Genomic DNA, 23,624 nt, shown 5'->3' with positions numbered 1-23,624 from the left:
CAATTTTATCAGATTCACCTGAATCCGCTGCCATGCGGACAGGGCCTAAGACCTGAGACACCAGAGGACCGTTCCTTTAACACCAATGACATTTTCTAGTAGTCCATCAAGGAGAATAGTATGATCAGTGGTATCAAAAGCTGCACTAAGGTCAAGCAGCACAAGCAAGGAGACACAACCCTAATCAGGAGCCAGTAGTCGGTCATTTACTACTTTAACCAGTGCTGTCGCTGTGCTATGATGAGGTCTAAATCCTGATTGATACCTTTCAGGGATGTTACTTCCATGTAGATATGAGCATAACTGTTATGCCACAGTTTTTTCGAGGATCCTGGAGATAAATGGGAGGTTTGATATTGGCCTATACTGGGACAGCTGACAAGGGTTGAGGTGAGGTTCTTTAATCAAGGGTCTGACAACTGCTAGGTTAAAGGATTTAGATACACAGCCATTGCTAAAAGAACAATTGATTGTTTTTCAAAGAGGTTTGATTGCTTCTGGTGTTATCTGTTTAAAATAAATCATATAGGTTGAACAGGTTGAAGATACAGGTTGAAGATTTTGATGAGGAAATAAGTGAAATTAGTTCAGTCTCTCTAAGGGGTGTAAAACAAATTGTTGCTGTGATGTAGTTATACTGTTCTCTCAGGGGTACTTATCAAATTGTCTAGTTTTAAATTAATAGTTTGATATTTTTGCCTGATATTTTCAATTTTGCCATCGAAAAAACTTCAAGTCATCAACACTACATATTGAAGGTATGTTTCTGTGGTACGTTTGTGTTTTTCATACTAAAGTATTCCATAATTTAAGATTATTTTTATCATCTATTAGGGTGGAGAAAATTGTTGATCAAGCAGCATTAAAAGCTTGTCCATGTAGTTCCAGAGGCTCTCCTTCCATGCCAATTGGAATACTATCAATTTTGTTTGATGCCATTTTCTAATTTTATGTTTTAAGGCGCATGTGTGATTGTTATACCAGGGTGCTAGGTTTTTTTATTCTCCTGAATTATTTTCTTTTAAGTTGAGCTACATTATCTAAAGTAAAGCAGAATGTTGACTCTCAGCATTCAGTTAGCTGATCAAGTTCTGTGGGGTCTGACTGTGAGCCAATCAAAGTTGATAACTTGGAAGACTACTGATAAAACTTTATGCAGTCGTTGACGTGAATGTACTTTTGACGCGATGGTGTGCAAGGTATGCATAGTATTGCTAAGACATTTCAAAAGAGAGGAGATAATGATCTGAGGAAGCTTCAGACTGTGAAAGTGACGATATTTCCTATGTTTAATATAAATACAAGTATTAGATTGAGAGTGTGACCACTAGGAATCATACAAAAACCAGAACAAAAAATAGGGTTAGGTCCTATGACATCCTGATTAACCCCTACTGAATCTAGAATGGACATGAATGCTGTTCTCAGAGTCTTCCAAGTGATCAAAACAAATAATGTCTAACAATTAATTCGTTGTCTAAAGAAATCAGCAAATTCAGAAAGAACTTCAGAATATAGACCACGGGTCTATAAATAATAATGAGCTGAATCAACTGCATAGACTTTTTTTGGCTACATATGTTCAGATAAAGGACTTCAAACAGACTAAATTTTTGTACGACTCCTAGATTATGATTATAAATAACCAATGCCTTCTCCTCTACCAGTGAGACGAGGCGGATGCATATAGCTGGACGAGCATCATTTCACTGCTCCATAGTCATTTGGTTTGATCTACATTTTTGTTAAACATAGTAATGTCAGTGTCTATGTGTCAGCCCTGTGATGACCTGGCGACTTGTCCAGGGTGTACCCTGTCTTTCGCCCGTAGTCAGCTGGGATAGGCTCCAGCTTGCCTGCGACCCTGTAGAACAGGATAAAGCGGCTAGAGATAATGAGATGAGATGAGATAGTAATGTTAAACTCCTGATCAGTAATAATTCCATTAACAATTAGTCTCATGCTGCAGCACTACACTGATGAGAATTGCAGTTTAATCGTTACTTGTATAGTGGCAATTAATGATTATTTAAGGTAAAAAAAACCCCATTAATAATCTTGTTTTAAACACCACTATAAAGGTACATATTTTAAAACCGTCATGTAACATGAACAATAAATTTCAAATTACAGGTCATTTTCAGCCAAAACAGTCATAATAACAACTATATTTAAAGACCCACTGACACCACTTTTTACACCACGTAATATGTGTATTTATTGTTTTACACGGAGTGCAGAATTATTAGGCAAGTTGTATTTTTGAGGATTAGTTTTATTATTGAACAACAACTATGTTCTCAATCAACCAGAAAGACTCATAAATATCAAAGCTGAATATGTATGGAAGTTAGAGTGGGGCGTTTTTAGTTTTGGCCATTTTAGGAGAATATGTATGTGTTCAGGTAACTTTCACTGTGCAGAATTATTAGGCAACTTAATAAAAACCAAATATGTAGCCATTTCACTTATTTATTTTCACCAGGTACACTGATATGACAACTCCAGATTTGCAAATAAACATATCTGACATTCAAACACAAAACAAAAACAAATCAGTGACCAATATAGCCACTGTTCTTCATGAGGACACTCAAAAGCCTTCCATCCATAGATTCTGTCAATTTCTTTACCTGTTCATGACCAACATTGTGTGCAGCAGCAACCACGGCCTCCCAGACGCTGTTCAGAGAGGTGTACTGTTTTCCCTCTTTGTAGACCTCACGTTTTATAATGGACCACAGGTTCTCTATGGGGTTTAGGTCAGGTGAACAAGGGGGCCATGTCATTATTTTTTCACCTTTCAGACCTTTACTGGCTAGCCACGCAGTGGAGTATTTGGACGCATGAGATGGAGCATTATCCTGCATGAAAATCATGTTCTTCTTGGAAGATGCTGACTTTTTCCTATACCACTGCTTGAAGGTTTCTTCCAGGAACTGGCAGTAGGTCTGGGAGTTGAGTTTGAGTCCATCCTCAACTCGAAAAGGTCCAACAAGCTCGTCTTTGATGATACCAGCCCATAGCAGTACTCCACCTCCACCTTGCTGGCGTCTGAGTCGGAGTGGAGCTCTGTGCCCATTACTGATCCAGCCACAGGCCCATTCATCTGGCCCATCAAGAGTCACTCTCATCTCATCAGACCACAGCACCTTAGAAAAATCAGTCTTAAGATATTTCTTGGCCCAGTCTTGACGTTTTATCTTGTGTGCCTTACTCAGTGGTGGTCGTTTTTCAGCCTTCCTTACCTTGGCCATGTCCCTCAGTATTGCACACCTTGTACTCTTTGACACTCCAGGAATGTTGCAACTCTGGAATATGGCAGAACTGGATGCTAATGGCTGCTTGTTAGCGTCACGCTTGATTTTCCGCAGATCATGTGCAGTTATTTTGTGCCTTTTTTTTCCCCACACGCTTCTTTCGACCCTGTTGACTATTTGCAATGAAACGCTTGATTGTTCGGTGATCACGTTTCAACATCTTCGCAATTTCAAGAGTGCTGCATCCGTCTGCAAGACATCTCACAATTTTATACTTTTCAAAGTCTGTCAGATCTCTCTTCTGACCCATTTTGCCAGAGGAAAAGAGGTTGCCTAATAATTATGCACACCTGATATAAGGTGTTGATGTCATTAGACCACACCCCCTCTCATTACACAGATGCACAGCACCTGATATACTTAATTGGTAGTAGGCTTTCAAGCCTAAACAGCTTGGAGTGGGACAACATGCATTTAAAGGATGTTGTGGTCAAAATACTCACTTGCCTAATAATTCTGCACTCAGTGTATTGCTGTATTGTGAAACAAAATATCCAAAACTCAACTTGAATAAAGGGTCATCTTTGTAGAAAATCAAGAATTTCAGAGCCGATTTTGTGTTTTTTGCCCCGGCTTCTACAAGCGCCATGAGCCATTTACCCGTTTTTGCCACTAGGGCGAGTGACGTCACATCAGTGTATGTCGTTCTGGATTGCATGAAAACAAATCACAAGTAATCTAAATCACAAAGTAATTCTTTTTAGAAATATTTTTGGTATGACATCACAACCATATAATTTAGATTCATGAATTTAAATTTACATTTTGATTTTCCAGATAGATGGACTCTGGTCTTCTTATTTCTTCATCCAATTTTGGGGTCTGTTTGGCTTGCAGTTTCTATGAAAAAGTCTCTACAATTCTGAAATATAACAGCCAATATATCAAAATAATTCACAAGCTACATGCATGTGAAATAATTCAAAAGTATTTTGATGAGGCAATAGAGATGCCACAAAACAATTCAATTCAATTTTATTTAACACTTTCATGTACAACATACATGTTAACAACAAAATATTAATACAAAAATAAGAATAACATAAAGAGACAAAAGAACATTTGAACAATTTCATGGCATGTAGAAGTTGAAAACAATGTCTGCATGGTCTGTGACAAACCTCAGATTCAATATTTGGAATAACCTCCTCTGCATGATCTGGCACATGTACATTGGGTTCTGAGTCTTCTATTTCTTGGAGCGTCTAATTTGAAGAAAGTTGCATTATATTATAGTCTGTCAGTATTTCGATTTCTATAATAAGACACGGAGGGGGTGATGAAAGGAATTTGTTGTAATTTTTTTTTTCTTTTATGGTATAGGAAAAAACATGCCGGATGACATCTTATATCTATCACTCCACACATATATCATGTATATTATCCTAACTAAATATATGAAACAAGGTATTGGCCTTTCAGTTGTTGTACACACGGACTGGCCATCGGGAGTAGCGGGAGTTTTCCCGGTGGGCCGGTGGTTCAGTGTGGGCCGGCGGAGGAAAAAAAAAAAAAAAACAGTTGCGCGCTGGCCTTTAATATGATAAGCAATGTTAACAGTTTCTTTAAGAAACTGTTAACATTGCTTATTACAGTTAACATTGCTTATTACAGTTGCGTGCTGGCCTTTAATATGACAAGCAATGTTAACAGTTTCTTAAAGAAACTGTTAACATTGCTTATCATATTAAAGGCCAGCGCGCAACTGTTTTTTTTTTTTCTCCGCCGGCCCACACTGAACCACCGGCCCACCGGGAAAACTCCCGCTGGCCACCGGGTGGTATTAGCTGCTTTGGCCTATTGATAAGTAATATGCAATGGTATAAGACGCATTTGTGACGTTACAACAAATTTTAAACAACATACATGTATTGAATAACAACACATAGCCACGTACCCTGGTTCGTTCTCTTTTGGCAAAGGCACCACCGGACTTTCGCTTTTTGACTGCCCCTTCGGGGGGTCTGCTGTCATCTGTTTCTCTTTTGACAGATTGATTCGGCCCGGGCCTGTCAAACAACGTCGGCACAGCTGACTCCTCCAACACCAGTGGATAAGTTGGATCAACATTCTTCGCGTTCTGGACGACAAAGTGAAACAGTGCTCCTCGAAATGTGCTGAACAGAGACGTGACCATTTTGTTGACTTCCAGTTCGCACGTGTTTTGGAAACGTTTCTTTCCCACTCTTTTGCCATTTCTGGGTGTTTTTTCCAAGGAAAGGAATGGAGTTTCACTCCTTCCGACATGGTGTTAGAACACCCGTAAGCCACACATATAATCCCTTTTCGGTTAGACGCCATTTAACTTTTTCACGCAAGGAAATCACAACACCACAGCTCAATATCACAAAAACGACACACTGATGTGACGTCACTTCCGGCATCTCTGAATGAGCCCATTCTTATCCAGGTCAATCTCCCTGCGCGAAATTTAAAATTACTTCTGAGGTTTAAAACGGACAGTTAAACCAAGAATTAAAACCAGAATTCATCTTTGGAGTCATATATTGTTTGTTTAGCAATTAATACGATATGCCTGTCAGTGGGTCTTTAATGTGACTACTTTAAATCATGCAATGTCTCTGAGTTAGTGTACTTAAATGTAACTGAATAAGTAAACAACTTTCCACACTATGATTAGTGATGCAGCATCTCTCCTGTGTGAATGCACTGGTGTTGTTGAAGAGTACTCTGACGAGTAAAACTCTTTCCACACTGTGAGCAGTAATATGGCTTCTCTGCTGTGTGACTGCGTTGGTGTGTTTGGAGAGCACTCTGCTGAGTAAAACTCTTCCCACACTGTGAGCAGTGATACGGCTTCTCTCCTGTGTGAATGCGCTGGTGTTGTTGGAGAGCACTCTGCCGAGTAAAACTCTTCCCACACTGTGAGCAGTGATGCGGCTTCTCTCCTGTGTGAATGCGCTGGTGTCGGTGGAGATCACTCTGTCCAGTAAAACTCTTCCCACACTGTGTGCAGTGATACGGCTTCTCTCCTGTGTGAATGCGTTGGTGTCGTTGGAGAGCACTCTGCCGAGTAAAACTCTTCCCACACTGTGTGCAGTGATACGGCTTCGCTCCTGTGTGAATGTGCTGGTGTCGTTGGAGAGCACTCTGCTGAGTAAAACTCTTCCCACACTGTGTGCAGTGATATGGCTTCGCTCCTGTGTGAATGTGCTGGTGTTGTTGGAGAGCACTCTGCCGAGTAAAACTCTTCCCACACTGTGAGCAGTGATGCGGCTTCTCTCCTGTGTGAATGCGCTGGTGTCGGTGGAGATCACTCTGTCCAGTAAAACTCTTCCCACACTGTGTGCAGTGATACGGCTTCTCTCCTGTGTGAATGCGTTGGTGTTGTTGGAGATAACTCTGTCCAGTAAAACTCTTCCCACACTGTGAGCAGTGATACGGCTTCGCTCCTGTGTGAATGTGCTGGTGTTGTTGGAGATGACCTTGCCGAGTAAAACTTTTCCCACACTGTGAGCAGTGATATGGCTTCTCTCCTGTATGAATGCGCTGGTGTTGTTGGAGATCACCTTGCCAAGTAAAACTCTTCCCACACTGTGAGCAGTGATACGGCTTCTCTCCTGTGTGAATGCGCTGGTGTTGCTGGAGAGCACTCTGCTGAGTAAAACTCTTCCCACACTGTGAGCAGTGATACGGCTTCTCTCCTGTGTGAATGCGCTGGTGTTGCTGGAGAGTACTCTGACGAGTAAAACTCTTCCCACACTGTGAGCAGTGATACGGCTTCTCTCCTGTGTGAATGCGCTGGTGTTGTTGGAGAGCACTTCGATAAGTAAAACCATTCCCACACTGTGAGCAGTGATGTGGCTTTCCTCCTGTGTGAATGCACTGGTGCGTCTTGAATGCATCCTGATAACCAAAACTCTTTCCACAGTCTGAGCAGTGGTGAATTTCCTTCTGTATACCATTATGAGAAGTGTCAGAACTGAGAGTATTAGTTGATGTTGGCTGACATCTGGAGGGGATCTGAAGCTCATATTTAATCTCTCCTGATTCCCGTAGTCCCACATACTCTTTATAGTGGCATCTCTGGATGTGTTTGTTGAGGTAAATTTGAGATGTATAGGAACGAGGACATGCAGAGCAGGAAAAGACTTGCAGCAGTGCGTTCTTTACTTCAGTGTGCTTTACTTCTGGAGAAACGAAAGGACAAAAATAGCAGAAATTGAACATGAAATGCAACAAGATTATAAACTGTAACAACACGAACCTAATGTAAGGTAGCATTTTTACCGAACCTCAAACATTCAAGATTCTAAATGAATAAAGACTGAGACAAAAAAAAAAAAAAGTTTGAGGACTGTGGCAGCGGGGGCGTGGCCAAGCGGCGGTCTGTGAATGGAGGGTGCAATCAGGGAAGGTAAGTGGTGGAATCATTGCACCTGATGGGAATTAACTTGTGTTTGTGTGTCTTCCCCAGTGACCACACCCCTTAAAAGGAGAGAGAGAGAGAGAGAGAGAGAGAACAGGGAAAGGGAGCTCTTTCCCCAACCAGAACACTCGTGTGCGTGCGTGTGTGGCTGGGAGAGTGTGAAAAGCTAAAAATGAGTTTTTGTGAACTCAATTCTAGCCTGCCGTGCTTCTGTGCTCCACCCACTTGGTCAGATGCAACAGTGGTGCCGAAACCCAGGAACTAGTGCAGAAGGGAACGGCCACATGGAGTCCTCCACCTTCAAGGACCTGGTCCATGCCCTCGCCACGGCCCAATAAAGCCAGCAACAGGCGCTGATTGCCCTCTGGAAGGAGCAGGAACAACGGTTTGAAGCCCTGGTGGTGGCGCAACAGGAAGATTGCCAGGTGTTCCGGCACCTGCTCGCATTGGCGGGGTCCGGCACCTGCTCGCGTTGGCGGGGTCCACCACCGTCGCAGACTCTCCCCACCTCACCCTAACGAAGATGGGTCCGCATGACGACCCCGAAGCCTTCCTCGCTCTTTTTGAGCAGGCAGCAGAGGCGTGGGGTTGGCCAGTGGAACAGCGCGCGGCGTGCCTCCTCCCCCTGCTAATGGGCAAGGCGCAGCTGACCGCGCTACAGCTCCCCGCCGACAGCCGGCTGGTCTATGCGGACCTCCACAGGGCCGCCCTCCAACGCGTGGGTCGCACTCTGGAACAACAGTAGCGCTTCGACGTGCTGCGCCTGGAGAAGGTCGGCAAGCCATTCACGCTTGGCCAGCAACTCCAGGACGCCTGCTGGCGGTGGCTGAGGGTCGACAATCGTGACGCCGAGGGAATCATCGATCTGGTGGCACTGGAACAATTTGTCACCTGACTTCCGGAAGGAACAGCGGAGTGGGTCCAGTGCCATTGCCCGGCATCGCTGGATCAGGCCATCAAGCTAGCGGAGGACCACATGGCGGCCGTTCCAACGGCAGGACAGCGTGTCTCCCCTTCTCCCCTCTCTTCTCCCTCTGTTTCTTGTCCTCGCCCAATTCCCCCACTGTGGAGGCGGGGGCCGGCTCCAGCCCAGCCAGCCCGCCGCACCCTACCGTTTCCTACTTCCTTGTCTGTGTCTTCCACCCCTCAGGTGAGTGATCTCCGGAACACCGGTGCAGAGAGAGAGCCTGGGCCGGTATGCTGGTGCTGCGGGGAACCGGGGCACCTCCAGCATCAGTGCTCGGCGATGGAGGTGGGCGTGATGGTCCGGATCCCCAAAGCGCCAGGGACTGCCCTCGATCAGGCCAGAGCGTATCGCATACCAGTGAGTATCCAAGGGGATACGTATCAGGCTTCGGTGGACTTCGGCTGTAATCAGACCTCAATCCACCAAAGCCTGGTGCAAGACGAGGTATTGGGAAGAGCATAATTGGTGAAGGTGTTGTGTGCACACAGGGATGTTCACAACTACCCCTTAGTGTCAGTCCACATTCTATTTCGAGGGGAAAAATTTACAGTAAAGGTGGCGGTTAACCCTCGCCTTACCCACTCGATAATTTTGGGGCCTGATTGGCCGGGATTTCGGGAATTAATGACGCATTTAGTGAAGAGTGGGGCCTGCCATAGTTCAGCGGGAGGAGGTCCCAGTGTGGCATTGGCGGGAGCAGCTGTCACAGAGACATCTATGTCATCACCGCGTCAGAGTGAGGAGCAGCATGCTCCTCCCTCTCTCGGGGATTCCCTCTCAGATTTCCCATTAGAGCAGTCGCGAGACGAGACTCTGCGGCATGTGTTTGACCAAGTGAGAGTAATCGATGGTCAAACTCTCCAGCCAAACGCCACACCATCCTTCACCTATTTTTCTGTTATTAAGGAGAGATTATACCGAGTGACGCAGGACACTCAGACTAAGGAACAAATAACACAGCTTTTAATCCCAAAGAGCCTCCGGGAATTTATATTCCAGGTGGCTCACTTTAATCCCATGGCCGGACACTTGGGGCAGGATAAGACACTAGCCCAAATAATGGCCTGGTTCTATTGGCCAGGGACTCGCGGCGATGTCCGTAGGTGGTGTACGGCGTGCCGCGAATGCCAGTTAGTAAATCCCGCGGCCATTCCAAAAGCGCCTTTGCACCCTCTGCCATTAATCAAGACCCCATTCAAAAGAATTGGGATGGATCTCGTCGGGCCATTAGATCAGTCAACACGAGGATATCGCTTTGTTTTAGTTCTGGTGGACTATGCAAAGTGATATCCGGAAGCAGTGCCTCTTTGCAATATCAGCACGTAGTATTGCAGAAGCGCTCTTCCGTATCACCTCCTGAGTCGGAATCCCCAAAGAGATTCTGACTGATCAAGGCACTATGTTTATGTCATGCACACTGCGCCAACTGTATGGGTTACTGGGAATTAAGCCTATCAGCACCAGCGTTTATCACCCACAAACAGATGGCTTCGTCGAATGGTTTAATCACACCCTCAAAAACAATTAGAAAATTTGTAAGCGAAGACGCATGCAACTGGGATTAATGGCTTGAGCCCGTTATTCGCAGTGCGAGAGGTCCCGCAAACCTCCATGGGGTTCTCCCCGTTCGAATTATTATACGGGCATAAGCCGCGTGGCATTCTGGATGTGCTATGGGAAAATTGGGAGGAGGGACCTTCAACCAGTAAAAATGAAATTCAATACGTTATCGATCTGTGCGCCAAACTCCACACCCTCACGCATCTAACCCAGGAGAATTTGCGGCAGGCCCAAGAACGTCAAGTCCGTCTGTATGACAGGGGCACACGCCTTAGGGAATTCACACGGGGAGATAAAGTACTCGTGTTGTTGCCCACGTCGAGCTCCAAATTGATCGCCAGGTGGCAAGGACCCTTTGAGGTCACACAGTGAGTCGGGGACGTCGACTATGAGGTGAGGCGAACAGATAGGGGTGGGGCATTACAGAAATACCACCTCAATCTACTAAAACTTTGGAACGAGGAGGTCCCCGTGGTGTTGGTGTCGGTGGTTCCGGAGAAGACGGCGCTGGGGCCGGAGGTTTAAAAAAGAAAATTGACATCACCCACCGCTCCGGTCCCCTGTGGAGACCACCCCTCCCCGACCCAGCTCACGGAGGTCGCCCAGTTGCAAACAGAATTTTCGGACATGTTTTCACCGCTGCCCAACCGCACCCACCTCACAGAACACCACATTGAAATGCCCCTGGGGGTAGCAGTGCGCAACCACCCTTACAGACTGCCCACACACAAAAAAAAAGGTGGTTCAGGAAGAACTTGAGGCCATGCTCGAAATGGGCATCGTCGAAGAGTCCCACAGTGACTGAAGCAGCCCGGTGGTAGAATTGATAATTTTAGAGAGCAGTGATCTTTAGAAAGGTAAGCTTCAGAGACATTGTCTCATGTTGATATCAAGAATATTTTTGTGACACACTATTCTATTCTGCAAGGTTATCTGAAGCATGTGTATATGCAAGATAGCAGAAAATATGCCCCTGACTGTGAAAGGAAATAAAAAAGGGAACATCTGATATGTCAGTCATGTTAAGCTGTATAAAGAGTGCGCATGATATCAAGAGGGTGCTTCTCTGGGTGAAACGCTTTGTGATTTTCATTGTGGAGAAGCCAGCTCTCGCAAGAGTATAATAAACTCATATTTCTGTCTGCTTTTTCCTAAGTCTCGAGGTGTTGAATTATTACGCTTTTCCACTGCAGTGCTCTCACACACCCATGACTGACTAGTGTAATTGACCGAGCAGGGAAGAGAGAGCATGCCAGCTCTCCCTCCCAGAGAGCCCAGACAATTTTGCTCTCTTAAGTGCCCAACCACAGATGACTGTGACATCATCAAGATTCGAAAGTGGCAATATCTGGATGACAGGGAGGATGATGGGGACAAAACTTTCCTGCTGTGCCACTTGGGATCCACAGGGCATGCATTTTACGCGACTTCTGGTTAAAAATTGTGCATGATGAATAAAACTGCAACAGTATTTTGTGGTTTACTATACAGTCAGTTTTGCAATAACAAGATATGCAGTGGGCTGACTTCACATGTCACAAAGGAAGCCGATAGACTTCACCCTCTCTGTTTGGTCATTGTCACATGATGGAGAAGACCTACCTGGTTGGTGGAACAGGCCAATATGAGTTCTCTGGGAGTGTGCTCTGGTTATTGTAGACTGCACTGTACAACAGCTTTCATCCCAGAAACACTGTTCGACTCAGAAATGTGTCACTAGATGATACAGAAAATAACCTCTATAACCTCTTAGACAAAAGTAACACCTTGCTGTCTGGTTGTTCCTGTAGGTGCAGGACTGAGTTCCTTGGTGTACTCCTCTTCATACCACACCAAAAGCTCATGTCCTGGGTTAATGGGTCGACAGCAACGATACAGAATTCCCCCTCGATACCGAAATGCCACAAGATTCTGTTCTTCTTCATTACGGGCACAATTCACATACCTAAAAGAGTGAGGCAACATTCCAGAAAAGGTAAAAATCAGATCAGAGTCACAGACTTGGAGAAAGCAAGGCAGAGATATCAGTGACATGATAAAGTTCTTCCAACAAATGAGGAGCTGTAAAATCAAATCACTAAAACGACCCAACAACTGGTGCATTCCTCACCTCATCCAATTCACATGCATCTCTCTTTTGGCATCAATGTATTGTTCACACTGCATGCTCCTGTATACCTGTAGAAAAATACCACATTTACATTTTTCTTCACTAAATCAATCTATTGCTTTAAATGAGGTATACAGAAACGAGAGCAATGGCTCATGCCAATATTATATTAAGCCCCATGAAGGCTGAAGTAAAAGGTTCTCGACTGTATCTTAAGATTCACAAAACAGCTGACAAGCTCCAAGATGAATTTAGTAACTGTAGAAAAATGCAGGCAAAGCTTTATCAGAATTTAGGCAAAGGAAATGTTTATCATGAAAGTCTTTATGTCCAACATGGCAAAGCTGTGCTGTGAATCAGACCTCTCTGATAAATATCCATCCCTTGTTTTTTGGTCTCTAAACAAAGTTACAAAAATGCGCAACTTTAAAGTCAGTTCTGTCACTAAATGGGTTTTATATAAAATATTTTGGATTTGTACAAGTAATATTTATTTGCCATAAGTGTTTGGGAGTTAATGTTGGTTTAGTTCAGTGTAGCAGTGTTCATTTTTAATTTAAATAATTTTAAATTTACTTTTAGTCTTAGTTGTGGACTGAAAATTGCAGTTACATTTTACTCTTTTTTTTTTAATCAAGATTTAATGAGTGGAACTCAATTTTAATTTTAGTCTAATTCTAGTTTAGTCATAATTTTCTCAGATAGTTGCATGGTATTTGTAAAATGTGCCCTGTAGTTTTAAAGGAGAACTGAAGGCAAATTTATCATCAAAATTCTATTTCTCATTTTATAAAATGTAGGAATGTATTTCTGACAGCTACTTTGTCACTGCTATAGCAAGTTATGAGTGTTTGAAATATGCCATGTAATACATGTCCATATGTCAAAACAATGGCTGTAAACGAGATTCGCAGAGACCTGTGCTAGACTTCATAGGATGGAAGTAAAACGTACAGCAGAAATCAAAGTGACCGGCTAGGGAGCATGCCTTGCAAGTAGACGTGTCTATCGGAGCTCCTGCAAAATCTTATTAAACTCATATATTGTGAACCTTACAATAATTTAGACATACGGCCATCTCGGGCCTAAAGTGTTCAATAGTATTTCTACAATGTCAAAGCCCTCTAAAGAGCTGAGAGAATGCCGATCGGCGACGAGAAACACTGCTAACTCTACAGCTAACTCTGAAGCAGATGCTAATACTAAGAACATGGAGACGCTTACAAAAGCAGTTGGTGCAATACAAGCTTCAATCGACTCGTTTCGTGAGGAAAATCGTGCATCCATTGCCTCTCTACAAACAACACTAAATGCACTTGGCCAGAGAATCGCGAGTGTGGAGGAGGGAGTGAATGAACTTGATAAAAGAATGGGCTGTGTCGAGCTAGCACAAGCCACCCTAGCTAAAGAGAACTGTGTGCTGAGAGACAAGGTAACGTACTTGGAAAATTACACAAGACGACAGAACATTCGAATTGTAGGGATTAAAGAAAATGTGGATGGGCCAAAGCCAACAGAGTTCATTACTAAACAAATTCTGGAATTGTTGGGAGAAAACAACTTTCAACCGCAATTGTGCCTGGATAGAGCCCACAGGAGCTTAGCCCCCAAGCTTGGGGAGGGTGACAGACCACGACCATTCATTGTAAAGCTACATCACTTCCAGACCAAAGAGCGGATACTGCGGTTTGCCCGGGCGAAAGGTACGTTTACCTACAATGGATCGAGAGTCCATATTTTCCCCGACTTCAGCCCAGATGTCAGCAAGCGACGCGCTGCCTTCTCCGAATCCAAACAGATGCTTCACACAGCCAAGCTCAAGTTCGCTATGTACTACCCGGCCACACTGCAGTTCAGCCACAACAATAAGAATGAGGTTCACCGATCCCCGGGAGGCTCTTGCTTTCATCAGCAACATCATCACTGGGTCTTCTCAATCTCCAGCTTCAGGTCTTCCCAAGGACAATTAAGGTGACGGGTCAAATATAAGATTGATATGCTAGGCTACTCCTACCTAGCTTGACCAGGGGGAAAGGAAATATTTCGTTATATGTTATTACGTTCCATGAACCACGACCAGCCTTCATGCAACTGATTAAGACATTAATGTTGTGAGCATATGGTCAAAGACTTTTTCCTCTCCACTATAATCACTAGATTTGTACAATAGCGATTTAGTAGGCTTCATTGACAGATGTCAGACGGTGTTCAAGGTTCACAATGTTAAATGCTCAGCAGGAGGGATGCAAATGAGAGTTTGCGGAAATTCAACGTGTTTGGGGGGGTTGTCATTTTATGGCACTAGGGTTTTGTTCATTACATGTGCATTGTTACTATGCGTGTTTTCTGTATCTTTTTAATTTCTTTTGTGCATCCATTAATATCTTAAATCATTCAAGATGGATCAACATTGATATATTTCAAGTGTTTAGCCCTAATGGCACATGATACTTCCAATTCAATCTCAGGTAACAGGGATGTGAATATTACAAGTTGGAATGTTAAGGGTTTCAATTATATGGTAAAAAGGAAAAAGGTTCTCTCACATCTACAACATCTTGGTGTGGGCATAGCAATGCTACACGAAACTCATCTTTGAAATAGAGATCATCTTAGGATTCATAAAGATTGGGTTGGCCAGATGTTTCATTCAAAATTTGACAGTAAAAGTGGAGGAGCAGCCATCATTATTCATAAAAATATTCAATTTAATGTCACTAACACTATTTCTGATCCAAATGGTAGATATTTGATGGTGGTAGGAAAGCTATTTCATATATGTGATGGTGGTAGGAAAGCTATTTCAACTCCCTGTCATATTAGTTAATATTTATGCCCCTAACAGTGATGAGTGTTTTTTTAAGAGGATGCTAAGCTCTATTCCTAACCTAGACACTCACCATCTTGTGTTATCTGGGGATTACAATCTGGTAATGGACCCAGATTGGGATCGTTCACCTCACTCTGTCTCTAGACCAACTAAATCAGTAAAAGTAGTGCAAGCATTTATGGATGTACATAAATTGATAGACCCATGGAGATTTAAAAATCCCACCAAGAGCTAGTATTCTTTTTTCTCTAATGTACACAAATCTTTTTCCAGAATAGATTTTTTTAGTGGATCCTTTTCTCCTAAATGCCATTTCTGATTGTAAATATAATCCAATTATGATTTCCGATCATGCCCCTGTGAGTATGACTAGGGATGTTAACCAATGACCGTTTGACCGATGGTTGACCGAATCAACGTCAACCGGTTAATTTTTTTTTTTGGTTGTCGGTTAAAAAAAAAAATCAATCGTTTTGAAGCTGCCGATTTTGGAGTGGAGAACCTGGAATTCTGTGTTGTAAACGCTTGGGGCATGCCATGCGCTGTAAGGACGACAGCTGACAAATCAGAAACACCCATTCAGTCATGTCCCGCCCTCCCACCCCAGTTGAAGACAGCTGCCATTTGGCGAAAGAAAAGTGTAGACACAGGCTTTTTAGCTAACAAATTACTATTCTGTTTTTAAATTATTATTAGAAGGCACATCGAGTTTAGTCCTGCCTTGGCCAGTGCCTTCTGAAAGTATGTTTCGGTCTGTAGCCAACAATGCATGTTATTGCAGATCATATCTCTCCACACAAACTAAAGGCACAGATGCCGACTTTTGGAGGGAAGGGGAGAGAATGAAATGACAGCGGTGTCTGGAGGGAGAGTGACAAACGCAGCTTTTATGTCTGTGAGCCAAGTCGGTGATGGCTTCAGAGCAACTTCAATACCATGCAGTAATGGCTGGTTGATATTGGTAACGGCGTTATAACGATTGTAGCTAATTAATTAGATTACCCGGCGTTATAACAGCCTTTATTTTAACGCCGTTATACCCATCACTGAATGTTATGTACTTCTAGCACTTGACTTTATTTTCAACGCCATCATGGCCAACTGAGGCTACGTTTACACTAGACCGTATCTATTTCGTTTTCTTCGTGGATGCACTGTCCATTTACATTAAACCGCCTGGAAACGCCTAGAAACAGGAATCCGCCAGCGTCCACATATTCAATCCAGATCGTGTCAGCTCCGGTGCTGTGTAAACATTCAAAATACGCGGATACGCTGTGCTGAGCTATAGCTGGCGTCTCATTGGACAACGTCACTGTGACATCCACCTTCCTGATTCGCTGGCGTTGGTCATGTGATGCGACTGCTGAAAAACGGCGCGGACTTCCGCCTTGTATCACCTTTCATTAAAGAGTATAAAAGTATGAAAATACTGCAAATACTGATGCAAATACTACCCATTGTGTAGTTATGATTGTCTTTAGGCTTGCCATCCTTCCACTTGCAAGTAGTAAGTGATATGCGCTGGGATCACACACACAGCGGCTCAGTCCCGAATCGTGGCTTGTGCACTTCACTCGCGCGCTGTGTGAGCTGTGCAGGGCCGGAGTGTGCACCCTCCAGAGGGCAATCCCTGTTCAGGGCGGAGTGATTTGGAGCGCAGGATGCCTGCGGAGCCGAGCGTATCCGCGTATTGGCGTTGCTGTGTGCACGGCTAACGGTTTTAGTGTAAATGCGAATCGTTTTAAGAACGTTAATCTGATGATCCGCTGATTTGACGTAATGTAAACGTAGCCTAAAACTGTCTCTAAGCTAGAGCCATTTGTCCTCTGTTCCAATACAAACCTCTCGACATCAGTGCCGCGTTTGACTAAATGTTTCGCGCTGTAGAAAAGGTAATGTGAGTGGAGGGCAGGAACTGGGACTGAATTTGCAGATGCTCATGGTTAGATTTAGAATAGATTCTAATAATTCCAATTCTAGAATTTTAAACTCATAGGTTAACCGACTTTAACCAGCTAATGAAGCTCGGTGGTCGGTCAAGATTTTTTTTTTTTAGTTTTCGCTATCCCTAAGTATGACCATAAAACTCCCATCTCAAAGGCCAAGACGGACATGACTACTTGATCCTCTGCTGCTTGCTGATTATGTTTTTGTGCAGTTTGTTTCAGAACAAATAGATATCTACTTGGATATAAACATGACTGATGACATTTCAGCATCAACTTTATGGGAGGCACTTAAGGCATATCTTAGAGGACAGATCATTGCCCATAGTACATATACTAGGAAAGTCCACCAAAATAACATCACAGATCTGTCCTCTAGAATTAAAGCTTTGGATAGCCTTATATCTAGCTCTCCAACCCCCGATAGGATGAAAGCGAGAGTTAGCTTACAGACTGAAGCTGATCTTCTATTAACTACTGAGGCAGAAAGGCTAATCTTTAAGTCCCATAGTCGATTTTATGAAGAGGGTGATAAACCTTCCAAACTATTGGCCAGTAAGCTTCGTCAAAAAGCAACATCCCATGTCATTTCACAAATTAGATTACCTGATGGTGTATTAAGTGAGGATCGTCAAACCATCAACAATAATTTTCAAGAGTTCTACTCCAAATTATATTAATCAGATTTAGATCTAGATCAGCAACAATTTGACACTTTTTTCTGTAACTTAAACATTCCCACTATTGACTCTGACACAAGAAAAATTAGAACAATCTATCACTATAGAAGAAATCATCACTGCAATAACGTCTCTACAAAGTGGTAAAGCCCCTGGTTCTGATGGATTCCCCAACGAATTTTATAAAAAATTTAAGGAACAATTGGCCCCACTTCTTTTAGTTTATAAAGAATCAGTAAAAAAAAAAAGTTCTCCCACCCACACTCCGTCAATCATCCATCACACTACTACTGAAAAAAAAACAAGGATCCACTTGATTGTGCATCATACAGACCCATCAGTTTAACAAACTGTGATGGTAAAATATTTTCTAAAGTCATTGCACTTCGCCTTGAGTCAGTCCTTCCTTCCTTAATATCTGAGGACCAGACTGGATTTATCCAGGATAGGCAGTCCTATTTTAACTTGAGGCGCCTGTTCAATATCATATATACTAAGCCCAATAAACCAACCCCAGAAGACATTATATCACTTGATGCTGAAAAGGCATTTGATAGGGTCGAGTGGGATTATCTCTTCCATACACTGCGAAGATTTGGATTTGGCCGCAAGTTTATTAAATTGATAAAGTTGATATACACAGATACAACTGCATCAGTTTGCACCAATTCAATCTCTTCTGATTATTTTTCTCTTCACAGAGGTACCAAACAAGGTGACCCATTAAGTCCATTACTTTTTGTTTTAGCTATAGAGCCATTGTCAATAGCTTTAAGAAACAATGGTAACATAAAAGGTATAGAACGTGGGGGCCTAACTCACACTGTCTCACTATATGCTGATGACCTATTATTGTACATCACCAACCCCATCACAGGCATACCCGAGGTCCTAACTGTCCTGGAAAACTTTGGAAAAATATCAAGCTACAAACTCAATTATAGTAAAAGCGAGTACTTTCCCATTAACAAAGGTGCTGAAACATATCCAAACCTACCATTTAAGCTCTCAATTCACTCCTTTACATATCTGGGGGTAAAGGTTACCAAATCATACCATCATCTTTTTAAGAATAATTTTGCTGCTCTTCTAGAACATACCAAAACAGACATCAAACGCTGGTCCACCCTACCGTTATCTCTCATCGGGAGAATAAACTCTGTAAAGATGAATGTAATACCTAAATCCCGTCCCGTCTTTTTCCGCTTTATCCGGGACCGGGTCGCAGAGGCAGCAGTCTAAGCATGGAAGCCCAAACTTCCCTTTCCCCAGACACCTCGGCCAGCTCCTTGGGAAGAACACCGAGGCGTTCCCAGGCCAGCCGAGAGATATAGTCCCTCCAGCGTGTCCTGGGTCTTCCCCGGGGCCTCCTCCCGGGGGGACATGCCTGGAACACCTCCCCAGGGAGGCGTCCAGGAGGCATCCGAAAAAGATGCCCAAGCCACCTCAGCTGGTTTCTCTCCGTGTGGAGGAGCAGCGGCTCTACTCCGAGCTCCTCCTGAGTGACTGTGCTTCTCACCCTCTCTCTAAGGGAGCGCCCAGCCACCCTGCGAAGGAAACTCATTTTGGCCGCTCGTATCCGCAATCTTGTTCTTTCAGTCATTACCCAAAGCTCATGACCATAGGTGAGAGTCCGAACGTAGATCGACCGGTAAATTGAGAGCTTCGCCTTTTGGCTCAGCTCCTTCTTCACCACGACGGACCGGTAAAGCGACTGCATCACTGCGGAGGCTGCACCGATACGCCTGTCGATCTCACGCTCCATCCTTCCCTCACTTGTGAACAAGATCCTGAGATACTTAAACTCTTCCACCTGAGGCAGGACTTCTCCACCAACCTGGAGAGGGCAAGCCACCCTTTTCCGGTCGAGAACCATAGCCTCGGACTTGGAGGTGCTGATTTTCATCCCAGCCGCTTCACACTCGACTGCAAACCACCCCAGTGCATGCTGAAGGTCCTGGTTTGAAGAAGCCAACAGGACAACATCCGCAAAAAGCAGGAGATGAAATCTTGTGGTTCCCAAACAGGATTCCTTCCGGCCCCTGGCTGCGCCTAGAAATTCTGTCCATAAAAATTATGAACAGAACCGGTGACAAAGGGCAGCCCTGTCGGAGTCCAACATGCACTGGGAACAGGTCTGACTTACTGCCGGCAATGTGAACCAGACTCTTGCTCCGTTCGTACAGGGACCGGACAGCCCTTAGCAAAGAGCCCCGAACCCCATACTCCCGAAGCACCCCCCACAGAATACCATGAGGGACACGGTTGAATGCCTTCTCCAGATCCACAAAGCACATGTGGACTGGTTGGGCAAACTCCCATGAACCCTCGAGCACCCTATGAAGGGTATAGAGCTGGTCCAGTGTTCCGCGACTAGGACGAAAACCGCATAGTTCCTCCTGGATCTGAGGTTCAACGATCGGTCAAATTCTCCTCTCCAGTACCCTGGAGTAAACCTTCCCCGGGAGGCTGAGAAGTGCGATTCCCCTATAATTGGAGCACACTCTCCGGTCCCCTTTCTTAAAAAGAGGGACCACCACCCCAGTCTGCCACTCCAGAGGCACTGTCCCCAACCGCCACGCGATGTTGCAGAGGCCTGTCAACCAAGACAGCCCCACAACATCCAGAGACTTGAGATACTCAGGGCGGATCTCATCCACCCCCGGTGCCTTGCCACCGAGGAGCTTGCAAACCACCTCAGTGACTTCGGCTTGGGTAATGGATGAGTCCACCTCTGAGTCATCAGCCTCAGTCTCCTCAATGGAAGATATGACGGTGGGATTGAGGAGATCCTCAAAGTATTCCTTCCACCGCCCGACAATGTCCCCAGTCGAGGTCAACAGCTCCCCACCCGCACTGTAAACAGTGTTGGCAGAGTACTGCTTCCCCCTCCTGAGGCGCCGGACGTTTGCCAGAATTTCTTCGAGGCCGACCGATAGTCCTTCTCCATGGCCTCCCCGAACTCCTCCCAGTTCCAAGTTTTTGCCTCCGCAACTGCCCGAGCTGCAGCACACCTGGCCTGCTGATACCCGTCAGCTGCCTCAGGAGTCCTGGAGGTCAACATGGCCAGATAGGACTCCTTCTTCAGCTTGACGGCATCCCTTACTTCTGGTGTCCACCACCGAGTTCGGGGATTGCCGCCACGACAGGCACCGGAGACCTTGCGGCCACAGCTCCAAACAGCTGCGTCCACAATGGAGGTAGAGAACATGGTCCACTCAGACTCAATGTCCCCCGCCTCCCTTGGAAGCTGGGAAAAGCTCTCCCGGAGGTGGGAGTTAAAGACCTCCCCAACAGAGTGCTCAGCCAGACGTTCCCAGCAGACCCTCACCATACGTTTGGGCCTGCCAGGTATGTCCAGCTTCTTCCTCCGCCAGCAGATCCAACTCACCACCAGGTGGTGATCAGTTGACAGCTCAGCCCCTCTCTTCACCCGAGTGTCCAAGACATAGGGCCGGAGATCAGAGGAAATGACAACAAAGTCTATCATCGACCTCCGACCTCGGAGGTCGATGTAATACCTTAATATCTTTATTTATTTCAAGCTATACCTATTTTCATACCACTTTCATTTTTTAAGTTGTTCAATCAGGCTGTTTCCCCTTTTATTTGGCATAAGAAATAAGTACGCATATGGAAAGAATTTTTGGAGATACAAAAAACCTGTGGTGGACTCTCTTTACCAAATCTCCGTTCATATTATTGGGCTGCAAACCTGAATACCATCTCCCTATGGTTAAAGGACTGGAATGGCAGGTACCCAGCATGGCTTCAGATCAGGGCTCTACACTAACTTTTTTTTTCAGGAGCACATGTGCTCCTAATTTAAAAATTTTAGGAGCACAGGGAAAAAAAATGGGGGCACAAGCACAAGTAGGTTTTCATTTTAAAGGTATATTGCAGCGCAAACCTTAGACACACCAACACATAAAACACAAAATTCAATTGAGAATGAATGAACGAACGAATGAATGAACAAACAAATGAATAACAAACAACTGAATGAATGAACAAACAGTAGCTAAACAGAGAGCAGAGCTCAGCAGAGCTAACATCATCACCAAGGACAGCTCCCACCCTGGCTCTGAGTTCTCTGACTTGCTGCCCTCAGGCAGGCGTTACAGGTGCTTCAAAGCAAGGACCAACAGATTCAAAAACATTTTTTTCCCCACAGGCCATAACCACCTTGAACAATTAGCCTTTTTCACATTACGTCACTTGCAAGGGAACTCGTATCCATTTTCAGCCTTTTGAATGGAAGAAGAGGTATACGGCGGCAACATATGTTAACAAAACTGTGTCATTCACAGATAAGATTGATAATAATATTGCACATTGTTGTTTATCATTACGTATTGTTAGCGACCATTCCAGTCACCTATCTGCCTTGTTTTGGAAAGGAAGTTTACTGACTTTCTATGGTTGCTACTTATTAGCCAGCAGATTAGCATGCCACCTCTTCCATTCAAAAGGCTGAAAACGGATGTGAGGTTCTTCTGCAAGTGACGTAATGTGAAAAAGGCTAATTACATGCACTGACTGATGCCACTTCTGGCAGGTGCAACAATGCACCAACAAGGACCTAAAAGGACAATAGTCTCACACTTACCTGATACAGTGCAATACTTATTACAGTGCAACCTCACAGAGCAACTTTTTAGTTTTTATAGCTTTTGTATATTTTATATTTCTACACTTTATCCATACCCAATACAATACCAAATACAGTGCAATATCCTGAGTTTTGTAGCTGAACTGAGTTTCTATAACTAATGTGCAATTAACATCTGCAACTCAACACGCCCAGTTGTATATATATTCTTTGTTTTTCTGCTGTGTTGTGACATGCACCATTTGTATATACTGTATATTATTTGTTTTTCTGCTGTGTTGTACGTTTCCATGTAAATGTTTGCACTGGGGTGTGTGCTTTCCATCTCATTATATAATTTTCCCACACCTTCTCCCGTCGTTCTAGCTTTCTTCACTACACTTTCTTCCTCATCCGTTCTTTTATTCTTGTTTCCACCATCATTGCTTTTAAAAAAACGCCGTTATTCTCTGTATAGCGAATATATTTCTCAGCTCGGTCCGAACAAGCTCTCAGTTATCTCTCAGTTGAATGATCTGATGAATCCCTAAAAAGCACTTTTCCCACCTAATGCCACACCCACAACATACAACCGTGGGAAAGAGGGGCAATCACAGAAAGATGAGTAGAAAATGGGAAATGTTACAGGGGATATTTATTGTGATAGTAGGCTATTGTAGCGTCAGCACTGTGGGTGCAATCAGTTAATTATTGAAGTTAAGTGATCAATCTCATTAAATCAGTCTCATTAAATTTGAAGGTTAATAATTAAAATGAATCAATCCCACTGAATCGTTTACTTTGACTCCTTTGAATTGAATCATACCATAGAATCAGTCTCATTTGAAGTGAATTGTTCAATGAATCATTTAGTGAATCATATAGTGAATCGTTTAATGAATCATTTAGTGAATCGTTCAATGAATCATTTAGTGAATCGTTCAATGAATCATTTAGTGAATCATACCATTAATCCTGGTGCTTAATAATAAATTACCAAACAGCTAAATTATGGTATATTTCCAAATTATTACGATCACTTACCATATTACATAACTTATATGCACCTTTTTGAATTCTTCGAGAGATTGGGGACTTCATATATTATTCACACAAATAAACACAGTTTGTTTAATAAATGAATTTATTATACAAAGATAAAAATCTCATCTCATCTCATCTCATTATCTCTAGCCGCTTTATCCTGCTCTTCAGGGTCGCAGGCAA

General features: G+C 43.8%; 1 protein-coding gene across 7 annotated transcripts in view; it reads right to left on the bottom strand.

The window, feature by feature from the left end:
- Positions 1-5,097: 5,097 nt before the first annotated feature.
- Positions 5,098-23,624, bottom strand: part of LOC132870997 (gastrula zinc finger protein XlCGF26.1-like) — a 109,069-nt gene continuing 90,542 nt past the window's right edge. For all 7 annotated transcript variants that reach the window (XM_060905111.1, XM_060905112.1, XM_060905114.1 and 4 more), the window contains 3 exons: positions 12,348-12,415; positions 12,004-12,182; positions 5,098-7,471 (listed from right to left, as the gene is read on the bottom strand). In XM_060905111.1, the coding sequence (XP_060761094.1) occupies positions 5,958-7,471; positions 12,004-12,182; positions 12,348-12,415 (1,761 nt within the window). In that variant the 3' untranslated portion in view covers positions 5,098-5,957. The remainder of the gene's footprint in view (positions 7,472-12,003; positions 12,183-12,347; positions 12,416-23,624) is intronic.

This window comes from Neoarius graeffei, chromosome 22 (assembly GCF_027579695.1).
Source record: "Neoarius graeffei isolate fNeoGra1 chromosome 22, fNeoGra1.pri, whole genome shotgun sequence".
Classification (NCBI taxonomy): Eukaryota; Metazoa; Chordata; class Actinopteri; order Siluriformes; family Ariidae; genus Neoarius; species Neoarius graeffei.
Note: the sequence above shows the minus strand (reverse complement) of the source record. Positions and strands in the feature narration are given on the sequence as shown.